At 39.1% G+C, this 12,626-nt stretch overlaps 1 protein-coding gene across 1 annotated transcript in view; it reads left to right on the top strand.

The window, feature by feature from the left end:
* The first annotated feature begins 1,662 nt into the window (after positions 1-1,662).
* The window catches only part of LOC115269199 (uncharacterized), a 462,914-nt gene continuing 451,950 nt past the window's right edge, over positions 1,663-12,626 (top strand). Inside the window, exon 1 of the mRNA XM_029877650.2 lies at positions 1,663-3,213. Within this exon, the coding sequence (XP_029733510.1) occupies positions 3,168-3,213 (46 nt within the window). The 5' untranslated portion in view covers positions 1,663-3,167. The remainder of the gene's footprint in view (positions 3,214-12,626) is intronic.

The following is a 12,626-nucleotide window of genomic DNA, read 5'->3' as shown; positions in this document are numbered from 1 at the left end:
GAGAGTAGCTCGAGGTTTGGTTTGGTTGAAACAGGGTGGACCAGGTGTAGCAAACTGTAAGTAGAAACTAATAGAGATTGATAGAAGGAAATAATTGAGAAATCATAATACGTTTTCTAGAGTCAGAGCTAGTGCAGAGTTAATTGATCAAATATTGTCGTGCGAGTTAGGAAAAACTATTTCTTGTGAGTGAATTGTATAATAATTGAATTACCAACTGTTTACTGAAGATAAAATTATATTTCTAGTTTGAGCTGCACGTAAAATGTCTGCTACAAAAAAATAGTTATTTTCTATTCCGAACCTTATGAAGAACACCAAGAAGAAGGTGCGAGAGCTGGCAAGATCCACGAAAAATTAAATATAAAATGATACCATGGGCTTTTCTGATGGTCAATAAACAATGTAATTGAATTTAATTTACAAAACAAATAAAACATTTTCAGATACAGCAATTTTCAGGCGTACTCATAATCAACGATACAGTCCTTATATTAGGTAAAAGAGTATCAATCGAAATTGATGTCACACTATTTTCGTTAAGGGATCTAGTTTTGCCTGACAAAGAAAAAAGCAGAACTTTTCAATCAGAATCCTTTTAGCAATTAAGTTGAATAGCATAAAACCTTAACCATTCTAGCTTGCACATGAATAACATGCACTGGACAAACGACCATATCAAACATTGATCACTTGATTCAAATCCCGAACAGAGAAAATAAAATGTTTTCTTATACGCATATAATAACAAAATTATGCTGTAAAAAACTTACACGATTTGATGGAATATTATTTTATATGCAATGAAATATGTTATTTTACATAGTGATCGATAGACAATATGATAAATTTTTATTACGTCCGGTCCATCAAAATGCATGTCATGTGAAAAGGCATTGAGTTATGTTTAAAAACAACAACATATTAACGCATTTTATATTACCTACTAGCATTCCCACCCAACACATTAAATCCGCATTGCTTTACATACACAACGAGCGCAATCATAAAATCCATACCCGACAAGCATTCTCTTGCGTTCTCTTGCGATCACATGCGTCGAAGCAGCTCCATCGCATCTCCGCACTCATCGCAACTCATCTACTATGTGCGGTTCATGCGTTCTGCATATAGTTTCCACAGAGTGTGCTTCGACGCTTATCCGATCTCTTATCTCTTTGCATCGCACCTCAGCCACTATGTGCTCAACGTCATGTGTACTTGAAGTAGAAAAACGAAAAGAAAAAACGAAAAATGCCTGCAAAAACAAAAGAAGTAAGACTTTGTGAATTAAAAGATACTGAACTGGTTTTATGACAGTGAATTATTTCAAAATAACACTAACAGAAATTATTATTAAACAAAATATTAGTGTAGAATAGTGTAAACATAAGTTCAAAAACACACATAAAATAAACAAAACTACCTAGATAATTTCTCGCAAAAAAAATAATGGGATATACCATTGACTAACTTTATACCTATTCATATTTTTTACACTCATAATGTTATGCCATGCTGTGCTGGTGTTTCACACTTCACAGTGTATCGGCATGTTTTGATTTGTCGGTGCGCTCTCTCGTTTAGGTAAATTCACTACGCTCTCTTGCTTCGTCAATCCGATCGAACGCACGTTCGTCCGTTCGTTCAGTTGCATGCAGTGCTTCGTGTTGCATGGACGTGCGCTTCGTCTGACGTCCTCCGACACGAATACCGTGTATCGATCGTTCTGGCGCAGAGGGAATTTCGAACCCGAGTCCGTCCCAGAAGAAGAGTGGAGGTGTATTGATAACAATAAACGGAGTTGTTCTGTGACGGTCAGTGTCGTTCGTGATAATAACTACCGTGCTGGCGAGCGAATATATCGGACGTGAGTGTTTCCGTGATTGTGAGATTGCGGTTTTTTTTTATTGATTGTAATCAATAAGTGAGTGAGCAACATTCTAGAAGCTGCTTTGTTGTTCTTGCGCTTCGCAATGTTGTGTTGAACACGCATTGCACGTTCTCCGAGGTGGTGTGTAAATATAAAACAATCATCGCTGCTGAGTAGCGTTTTGTTATAAATTATGGCATGAAATACTCGCGCACTCATATATGTGTGTACCGTATGTACTTGGGTGGAATACGAGAAGTGTTGTGCTCGGTTGTGTAGCGCTCAGCGGGTGATCGCTCATTCTAGCGCTGTCTCACACCCTAGAATACTGTTCGTAGTCGCTGTTAACGATCGAGCTGGGTGTGGGTGGTGATCTGTCGGAATGGCATTAGCTCGTTCGTCAAATATGACCTGTGTGAGTGCATGTTATTGTTTTGCGAGGGCGTTCGGCATCGATCGTGAATCGATCTCCAAGTGACCGTGTGATTGACATCTGTTTGACAAACGTGTTCTCCATGCAGGATGATCAGCTACTGGGTGTGCGAGCATTACGAGAAGATCAAGTGAAAGAGAAGACGATAATGACAAAAGGCAACAGCAATAAAACAAGCAATAAAGTCATGTTAAGTCAAAAGCTGAAGATCAACGACGGAAGTGCTACAAAGGATGAAAAAATCGATCATTCATTCGCTTTTGTGCATGTGTCAGCGGAAGAGATGGATTGAGCATCATCGCGCATTAGCCGAAGTTCCGAAGAATCTCCAGTAGCCCAGACACGCACACAATACAGTCCGTTGTTGAATCAACTTCTCGGCGAGCGAGAGGATCCACCGGGGGTCGGTCGGCAAGTCGAAGAAAACACAAACAAGGAAACACGCGCCTACTTGGGCGGCGGCGGTGGCGATCGGATCGGTCGGTGGAAAAGATCTTCAGAGCTATCGCAGAGCAGCGATCGAACCTTGCCGTTGGTTGAAGAACAAGCTTCAAAGCCGCGCGGCGATCATTCGTTGCGCGCAGCAATTATTATGATTAGATGTGTGTGCCTTATTAAATGAAAGTGATTTCGCATCGCGCAATTAAGCATTTAAAGTGTATCGCTCGCTGTTCGCTGCGGGCCGACTGGTGTCTTTGTGTCTGTGCGCTGGTTCAAGTGTGAGTGGCTGCAATCAGCTGGGTCGGTGAAAAGATAACAGTCATTTTCGGGCCGGGGGGTCTTCTAAGCCCGAGCGAGACTAAGCCCTGACCAAGGCAACAGAAGGTGATCGAGAGCAACCGGCGGCAACACCGTACCACCATGGACAACGAATCGGACGGCTCTGACCGGTGGGAGGATTTTTTCGGTAAGTTCCTGCTTCCGCCCAGCGGTCGATCGACATACATATCATAATTTCATCGTTCCGGGGTCGAACCGTGGACGCGGTTCGGGGCGAAACGCCCAGCTAGATGGGGAAATTTGACGGACAAAAATCATATGAAAAGTGATCCGGTGCGCATCTGAAGTCGAGGTGGAGAGAGGAAGGTGGAGCGGTGCATGTGATTGCATCCAGAGAGCACTGCAGTCAGTGTGCTTGTGCAGTAAAAGAGAGAGATCGTGTAATAGAGATCAAGTCGGAGGAAAGAGTTTGTGGGGTGGTTGAGTTGGAGAAGAGGTGATGCTTGAACGAGCTGAACCGAAGCGCAAGTCAGAAAAGCGCAAGCAAAACAGAGTAAATTGTGTGGAAGCGGATTGGCGGACAGTAAACAAATTTTGTTGGGATAGATTTGCTGAAATTGGATGATTTTAGCTTATAAATCCAAATTTTACTTTCAGAGCTTATAATTAGAATTTTACCAACAATCTTGTGTTGTGATTTCCGAAGCCGAAAATGTTACGTTCCATTCAAAGCAACATTTTTATGACCAATTAGTCTTATAGAGGTTTTGATACCCGTCATGAAACCGAATACCTTTTATTTTTGTGTTACGATGCTTCTTAAAAGCTCTTCTAGACTATTTGACTAAACAATGTTACTTGGGATTGCGTTTTCATATTATTGGGCGAGGGAAAATTTAGAAACAAAACGCATAGCTTTGTCTTACATGAGCATTTTCTTCTTCAATAGATATGAATAGGTGAGCTCGTTCCATTTTATTGTCTACAATTTCCAAGAATTTGTCATCTGTTGTCAATTTTCAACTATTATTTAATGAATCTAGATGTACTTTCGATATAGCGTACAAAAAAAATTTCTTTGTACTTTATATCGAAGCAGGGATTTTTTTTGTGCTAGTGTTGATGTATTTGACATGAAATCAATCCCAAATAGTGATTGAAATTCACAAAACCAATAATGAAAAACGTTAATTTTCGCGAAAAACTCATTTCGTTTTTTGTGCTTCGATATAATCTACATTTTGCTTCGATATAACGTACACAACATTCTTCCCCAAATAGCGCTTATTTTGGGTAACAAAGTTAATGCTACAACAGTAGAATAACTAGCCACAGAAGTCCAATGTCGTGATTGTTCGTGTGACTAACATCTAGTTTGCCACGCCCTTACAGCGCCAGCAGCGGTACTAGAAGTGTCAAGTTAATTTTGTTTACCATAACAAAAGGTCCTCTACTAGATGGACACTTTAAAATAGTTAATTATTGCTATTAAAGTTATTAAAATAATTAAATAAGAAAACTGACTACAGCGCCATTAGAGTTCTAGTGTATTTCTATTGCTGCAACACAGCATTGATTTGAGTGATTTTGTAGTTTATCTGAGAATTATTCCTGGGCTAAGATAAAAAAAAATCAATGTTGTACGTTATATCGAAGAAAAATGTATGTATCGCATTCGCTATATCGAGCGTATGCTACCTAGAGGCGAATGACCGTTTCTAACGGTTAAAGCCTCTCAAATCAACGAAAGGAAAGGAAAGGAGCGTACGCTATATCGAGGGTACGTTGTATCGAAGAATAGGATGCCTGTACCAATTATGGCACTACCTAAGGAAACTTTTTGTAAAAAAATAACGAGAAGACTAACAAATCTGGCCAAACATGTCTAAAGGTCCAATCTGCAGAAGAGAGGCTCTCTTTGGTTTCCCTCTCTTTCGTTAATATCTCAGCTGTTTATTTGTATTATGATTGTTTCCTTGCATTGAACGATGGTCAAAACAATCGTCTTTTGAGTCGTACTGCAAAAATAGTTGAAAAGTGTACCATTACATTGCAATAATTGAAAGAGAAAGTGAACAAAGAGAGCCTCTCAAATGCAGATAGGACCTATTGAAATGTTTGACCTGAAATGTCATCAATATGTTAAAAGATTCACAGAAAAAAATATTCATGTAAAATTCAACGAAAAATCATGCACATAAAGGGAATGCTAGAGTTAGTGCATATTTACACGAAATATCTTTAAAATTAGGTTACGTTCGTGTAAATTTCCGCTAATAGTCGCGTAACCGGTTGGTGTCCATGATGGTTTAACGCGATGGTTGGCGGAAATTTACACGATGGTAATGTAATTTTACATTATATCTCATGTCAAGTGCACTCAAGTGCACTAACTCTAGCATTCCCTTTATGTGCATGATTTGTCGCTGAATTTTAATTACATATTTTTTTCTGTGCAGCTTAGTTTCCGTACATTACAGGAAAAATATAAAAACGGAGCCAAAACTTCTTTAAGTATTTATTACAGCGTGTGCCAATGATAGGAACCCTGTACCAGTTATGGTAACAATTTTCAACTTCGATTCCTTTTCGCACTATTTGCATGCATTCCTTATGGGGTTAGCCATAACTGGTACGCTATGGCGAAAAAGGATGCAAGAAAGCCGAAATTTTAAGGAAAATGATATATTTCTACCAAAATTTGAGCAAAATGTGGAGTTTAAATGATTGCAACCATCTTTTGTGAACGTGATCTGTTGTTCACAATTTTTTTCTTGTCGATTAACATCGTTGAAGGATAAAAATCGCCTATGGGAAATAATAGGTACTATAGCCATAATTGGAACACTTACCCTACCTGTATTAGGGAAAAAGTCGTCACTTCAAGTATGTGCGCCTAGGTGAATTCAGATCATATTCTTGGTGTACAGGTGATCTCAGGGCCCATATAGCCGAGGCGGTAAACGCACGGGTATTCAGCATGACCATGCTGAGGGTGACGGGTTCGATTCCCGGTCGGTCCAGGATCTTTTCGTAAAAGAAATTTCCTTGGCTTCCTTGGGCATAGAGTATCTTCGTGCCTGCCACACGATATACGCATGCAAAATGGTCATTGGCAGAGGAAGCTCTCAGTTAATAACTGTGGAAGTGCTCATAGAAAACTAAGCTGAGAAGCAGGTTTTGTCCCAATGAGGACGTAACGCCAAGAAGAGAGAGAGAGAGTGATCTCATTTTGTCGACCTTTTTTGATCAAAATAAAAATGTGTTACCGTTTCATATTAATTACGGTTTATGTCTGCTGGCATCATATACAGATTACACACTTCTTCTTGGAATTGCATCCCAACTGAAACAAAGCCTGTTCACAAGCTATTGGTTCCTATTTCCTTTCGGGATACGTTCAGAAATTCCTCCTGGAATTCTTCCTGAGATTACTCCAGAGATTTCAGCTGAGATTTCTCAAGGAATTTCCGCTGGGATCCATCCAGGGGTTACTCTTGTGATTCCTTCAAGAATTCTTCTGGGTATTCCTCTAAGTAGTTTTCTCCAGTGGTACATTCAGAAGAACGCTGGATTTTTTCTTGGACATGCTCTTGCGATGGGTGATTTTTGCGGAGATTTTTCCTTGGTCTCATCCAGGAAGTCTTTCAGTGATTTTATCCAAGGATTTATCAATAAATTCTAGCTGGGATTTCTAAAACAATACCTGGGGTTCCTCTAGTTTTTTTTTTCCCTGAAACTCATACAGGATTTTTTTCCAGGAATTGCTCTAGGAACTTTCCCGTGTATCGAAGAAGGGATTTCTCCAGAGATTCCTGCACAGATTTTCAGGGTAGTTGCAGGAATACTTATCTGGCTTCCTTCAGGGTTTTCTTAGTTATACTTCTTGAAATTCCTCAAATTTTGACGTAGGACTACGTCTCTCTTTTCTATACCGGGTGTCATTCTAAATTTTCAGAAATCAGCCGCGTTACGTTTAAAGTGGAGATTTTGAGCGTTAATAGCTCAGCCATTTCTTGTTGAATTTTCAAAATTTTGGTACCAATCGATTGCAAATCTTTACACCAATTATGTCCAATAATAATATTTGCTGTTTTTCAATAACAAACTATTGAAAAATTGGAAAAGTGAACCCATGTTTATTCCAGCCAATCACGATCGAGCACATTTTGGAGCACATTTTGGATGCTCCCGTCGAATATAAAAGCTACTGCTTCTTCGCATCTTCCCTCATTTGCCTTTGTCGTCTCGAGGTGAACGCATCGAACGAGAGCTGCCCACTTTCTTCGTTTGCGTTTTCGCTCATTATTCTTTGACGGCCGTGTTGGCTCGGCGTCGGTGGTTGTCGGCAAGGGTGCTGTTGCACATTCGCCTTCTAACCGTCTAACGCGGCAGACGAAGGAAAGAATACGTTTCATCGATTGCTCGGCGGTGGTGGCAGAGGCAGCAAAATCCACAGAAAGATCAGCGACATACGAATTTGCGAGTTGCGTCGCTGTCCTCGGGGCTCGGTCCTTTCGCCGATTGATTGGCGGTGGCGCATTGATGATAGCATCAGGAACATCCAGGGCAACAAGCGGCGGGCCAATTTTCGACGGCGTTCAGCATTCAGCACGGAGGAATCCAACACGCATTGCGTGGCATGATAAATTCATGTCATTTTTTGTCTAAAATCTTTCAATATTCAATCGGTTCTTTTCAGGACCATAGAAAATTATTCATCAAGAGTTGTGAATCAGATAATTATTTCATTCCATCATGGATCGGTAAAAGTGTGGTGCAACCGAAAAGTGAAAGATTGAATGCTTGGTGGCCCCGCAAGAATGATGATGCCGGCCACTAATGGTTCCATCCGGAATTTATCAACCCTATCCGAACCATTTTTCGTGAAACATCGATAAATTATAACGTTGTTCGAGTTAAAATGATCTTAACCTTACAATATTTTGATTACTTTATTCGTTAAATGGAAATTTTCTCATTTCTCGGTTGATTAACCGTTTCAAGCGTCTGGTGCATGCGGGGCGGGTCATGCAAATAAAATATACTGAAAAGCCAGCCGAATGGGAGGAGCTTCATCTGCTAATCTAGGGCATAAAAGCTGCTCCCTCTGATTTCTTTCGTCATTTTCGTTGGATCAGTCAAGCAGGGTGGATGTCACCTCCACACCTGAGCACTACCCATCGGCGACTCTCGGCTATCGTGCTGATAGCGTCATGAATCTTATCCACGGCAGAAAGCGGCCTACCAATTTTCGGTGGCATCCTGCAGGATTAGCACGGAGAAAACCAACACGCATTGCGTGGCAAGGCGGTTTCATGCCATTTTCTTCCTGAAATCGTTACTTTATCAAACGGTCCTTATCAGGATCACCAAAAAATGATTCTTCAAGAGTTGTAAATCAGATAATTTTACTCCATCAATCGAGAAAAGTGTGGTTCACCCGAAAAATGAATGATTGAATTCCGGCCACTAATGGTTCCACCCAGAATTCAGCAACGTATTACCCTATCAGAACTATTTTCCGTAAAACATTGTTTAACTCTAACAATTTTCGAATTAAAATGATCTAAATCATCCAATATTTTGTTTACTTTAACGCTTAATGATTTTTTTTTTCCATTTCTGGGTTGATTAATCGTTTGAAGCGTCTGAAGCAGGCGGGGCGGGCCATGCAAATGAAATATTCTGGAAAGCCAGCCGAATGGGAGGAGCTGCATCTGCTAATCTAGGGGTATAAAAGCTGTTCCCTCTGATTTCTTTCTGGATTCCGCCAGACTGAAAAAATGTCGAATGTCGGGTTAAAGTCGGGTCAATTTTTATCGAATGTTGGGCCACTGTTGGACCAACATCGATCAACTATTGGGTCTAAGGACTGTTCATTTTATAAAGAGGACACCTTATTTGTGTGATATCTTTTTTTATTTTTCAATAAAATCATTACCAGTTTTTTGCATAAACTTCCATAGCTATTCTACAGTGTAGGAAAAATATAACATTATACAAATTGTCCTTAGTGATGGAACTGGAGCGGTTTTCGTTAAAACTCAGTAAAAACCAATTTCAAAAAATTCTACATAACTTTCCACATACATAACTTTTAAATTTTTATGAACTTTTCAATGTGTTGGGATCTAATACTACTCTACTAAAGGTAGAACGTAATAGTTGGTCAATAATAATACACCAAGCATTATACAGCTTGATATAGTAAGTTGCCTTGTTATCAATGAAATTGATAAAACATACTTATTTAAGTCCAGTGATGCAATAACACTACGGATTTAGTTCAAAATTTGTCCAGTATAGAAGAGAATCGCATTCTAAATTATACCGAAGAAAAATATGCTTTAAAGTACATTCTTCATCATAAATTTAATCCTTAATTATGGCCATAGTGAAAAATTTCATATTTTTTGCCCCATAAATGCAAATTTTCGATTCTAGAGAAGCTTATTATTATTTATTTTCAGCAAGGCTTGATCCTATGTGATTATATACCTTATTTGAAAATAACTACATGTAAAGTTTTGTTTTCGACATCATTGTTATGTTGTATTTGCAATGGGCTACATCGTTATTTAGAAGAACCTTCAAAGAACGAAGCTGTTTTTCCTGCGGTAACTGCCATGAAGCACAGTAACCAAGCCAACAATGCTATCAAGAAGCGGTTTTCTGCATTTGAAATTGCATTATTAGTACTTTCGGCTAGATCCATTGAAAACATTCAAAATTTAATATTCTCATATTTTATGTTTAACAAATAAATTTTGTTCTGAAAATCGAGACCAACTTGTAACTTTAATATCTCAACAACTAATATTCCGATTAGGTCTATATTTTGCCAGAATATGTATCACTCATACTGCTGCAGTATGGCAAACACTTTTATGAAATTAAAAACGATACACCAATGTTTTACAGTAATTTTGTGTTTATCTTTAGTTTTTGGGGATCGAAAAGTTGACCTCTCCTAACACTTTGCCACATTTCTATGATGTCCAACAATTTTGACCCAATTTAATTATAGTTATTATCTGCTAATATAATGTACTGAACAACCAACCAAGGCTGTTCAAATTTGAACTACGCGTTTTCTTTTTATAGCCTTGCAAAGTTGTCCTCTTTATAAAATGAACAGTCCTTATGTTAGGTTTGGTGGCTAAAATCAAAATAGGTGTCGGGTTTGACGTCGGGTTTGACGTCATCAACTATGGTAAAAGCTTTAAACCTACAACACCACAAATTTATGCTTTCTAGCTGGGGCTCAATTGAATGATGTGCCTTGACTGAGGCTGGAGCTGAAAATTAGTAAAAGCTCGAGATCAGTCTTACCCAACCAATCACAATCAAGCATAGTTCTGTGAGGCGACACGACGAAACTTATATAAGTGGTGCACACACTCATTTCGATCATTTCATCGGCACACACAGCAGCGGACGGACAGCACCGAGCGGCAGCAAGATCCCAAAAAAGATCCGCTTCAACGGATGAGCAAGCGGGTGGCACCGCCCTCTGTCCAATGAAGCCTCGATTCTTTTCGGATCCATCGGCAGTGGAGGCAGTAGCGGAAGCAACATCCAAAGAAAAATCCGCCTCGGCAAACGAAAATTCGATTGGCGTCACTTTTCGTTTGCCGGGGCCCCGATTCTTTCATGGATTGTCGGTGGCAGCAGCAGCAAGATCCCAAAAAAAGATCCGCTTCAACGGATGAGCAAGCGGGTGGCACCGCCCTCTGTCCAATGAAGCCTCGATTCTTTTCGGATCAATCGGTGGTGGCGGCATGGGTGGCAATGAATTATACCAAAATGGTTCTTTTAAGGGCCCCAAAGCTCCCGAAAGAGTTATTTGGAGCATTATTCAATTATTTCTAAAAATTCAACTAATTCTAATTTTTATAGTTTAGTTTATCGATAAAGTTTAATTTTTATACTAAATATACACCGCTGTATATTTGGTATTTGAAATTCCAAATTTACTGTCAATGTCATTCCAATCGAGTAGGATACCTGTCAAATGCGCTTTAAGGTTGAAGGATTCGTCATTGACATATTCGTCATCATTGAAAGTTCGAAAGCAGTTTTCTCATTCTAAACTGAAATTTCTGCAGTGAAAATAAGTTCACTGTACTCCAATCTTCAGCCGCAATACAGTGAATACATTTTCACTGCGGAAATTTCAGCTTTGTACGAGAAAACTGCTTTCGAATTTTCAATGATGACGATTATTTCAATGACGAATCCTTCAACTTTAAAGGCATTGCTCGGCAGCATCATCGTCATGATACGGGAATCATCATTACCAGCAACAATCGCCAGATTTCGAGTCTTTAGCATATAGTGATTTTACTCTGCCGTTATTTTTGCTGAATAGATACACGTTTACTTCATCTGTGAGCCCCAAATTCTTTATTATGCGTTAAAAATTAGTCCTACGTCAACATTGCGGTTATGTCTCAGACATTACACACTCCTAGTTTTTTTACAGGAGTTAACAGTGCTGTCATGGTAAAACCAGATCTGGTTTCTCAAGGTTTCCTAATTTTAGCTAACATGATTTCAGCAAAAAATCTTCTGATGGTTCCTCGAAAGATTCCTCCAGGTTAAATGTATTCCTGTTCATATTGTTTCTGTGAAAGTTTTTCATGGGGTTTCTCCAGAGATTCTTTCAGGAATTTTCGTTAGGTCTTCTTTAGCATTTTTTCAAGGAAATTCTTAAAAGAATCATCTTGCAACCAGAAAACGGGTTTCTTTAAAAAAAAATGTCCTTATTTTCTTTTTGTTTTACTCCGTTTCGGGTATTTCCATCACTGCGACCATTGTTTTGATTTATTGTGATATATTACCCATGTTGTTTTTTGCTTTGTCCATACGACATAGCACTTTTAGAAGTCTTTGTCAATGTTGCACTTGTAGCATTACTCAAGCACAGTATGTAATGCTGAATGTAGTTCAGGGATTTATTATTCATATTCCAAATGGTTCGACAGCCCTCTGCCAAATAACCTAATTCTAGTATTAAATCGAACAGTGACATAACAAGTGTTCCGTGTCTTCTTTCTATACTTCACAAAAGCGACAGAAATCATCTAGAAGTTTTCCCATCAGCTTAAAGTAACAACTAGGCTCGGACAAGGACCTGTAACTAGACCATCATATATACTACAATCTTTTTTGGAAATTTCTAGAAGTGTTTATCCAATTTAAAGTTTCCTAAACTTTCTGCTGCATTCTAAGGTATTAATTTAGAAATTTATCTTGAAAATTATCAAGTAGTAATTTTTCTAGAAGATTCCCCTGGAAGTTTCTCCGAAATATTCTTCCAGGGTTTTCTTCAAGGATTGCCCATCAGGATTTATTCTTCCAAGGATTCCTTCAGAAAATCCTTCAGAGATCCCTAAGAAATTTATTGAGGGGTTTCCTCATGAATCCCATCAGCAGAGGTAGGGTAATATCACTAGACTTCGCCACTGCTCTAGTCTTCGCCCCCTTCATACAAATTCCATTTGAAGTGGCGAAGATTAGAGTAGAATTTTAGGATGGAGGAATCTAGCGTTTTTACCCTACTTAAGGAGTTAGTTTTGGCCATCTTCCAAACAT

The sequence above is a fragment of the Aedes albopictus genome, chromosome 2, assembly GCF_035046485.1.
Source record: "Aedes albopictus strain Foshan chromosome 2, AalbF5, whole genome shotgun sequence".
Classification (NCBI taxonomy): domain Eukaryota; kingdom Metazoa; phylum Arthropoda; class Insecta; order Diptera; family Culicidae; genus Aedes; species Aedes albopictus.
This window is presented reverse-complemented; position numbering and strand designations above follow the sequence as displayed.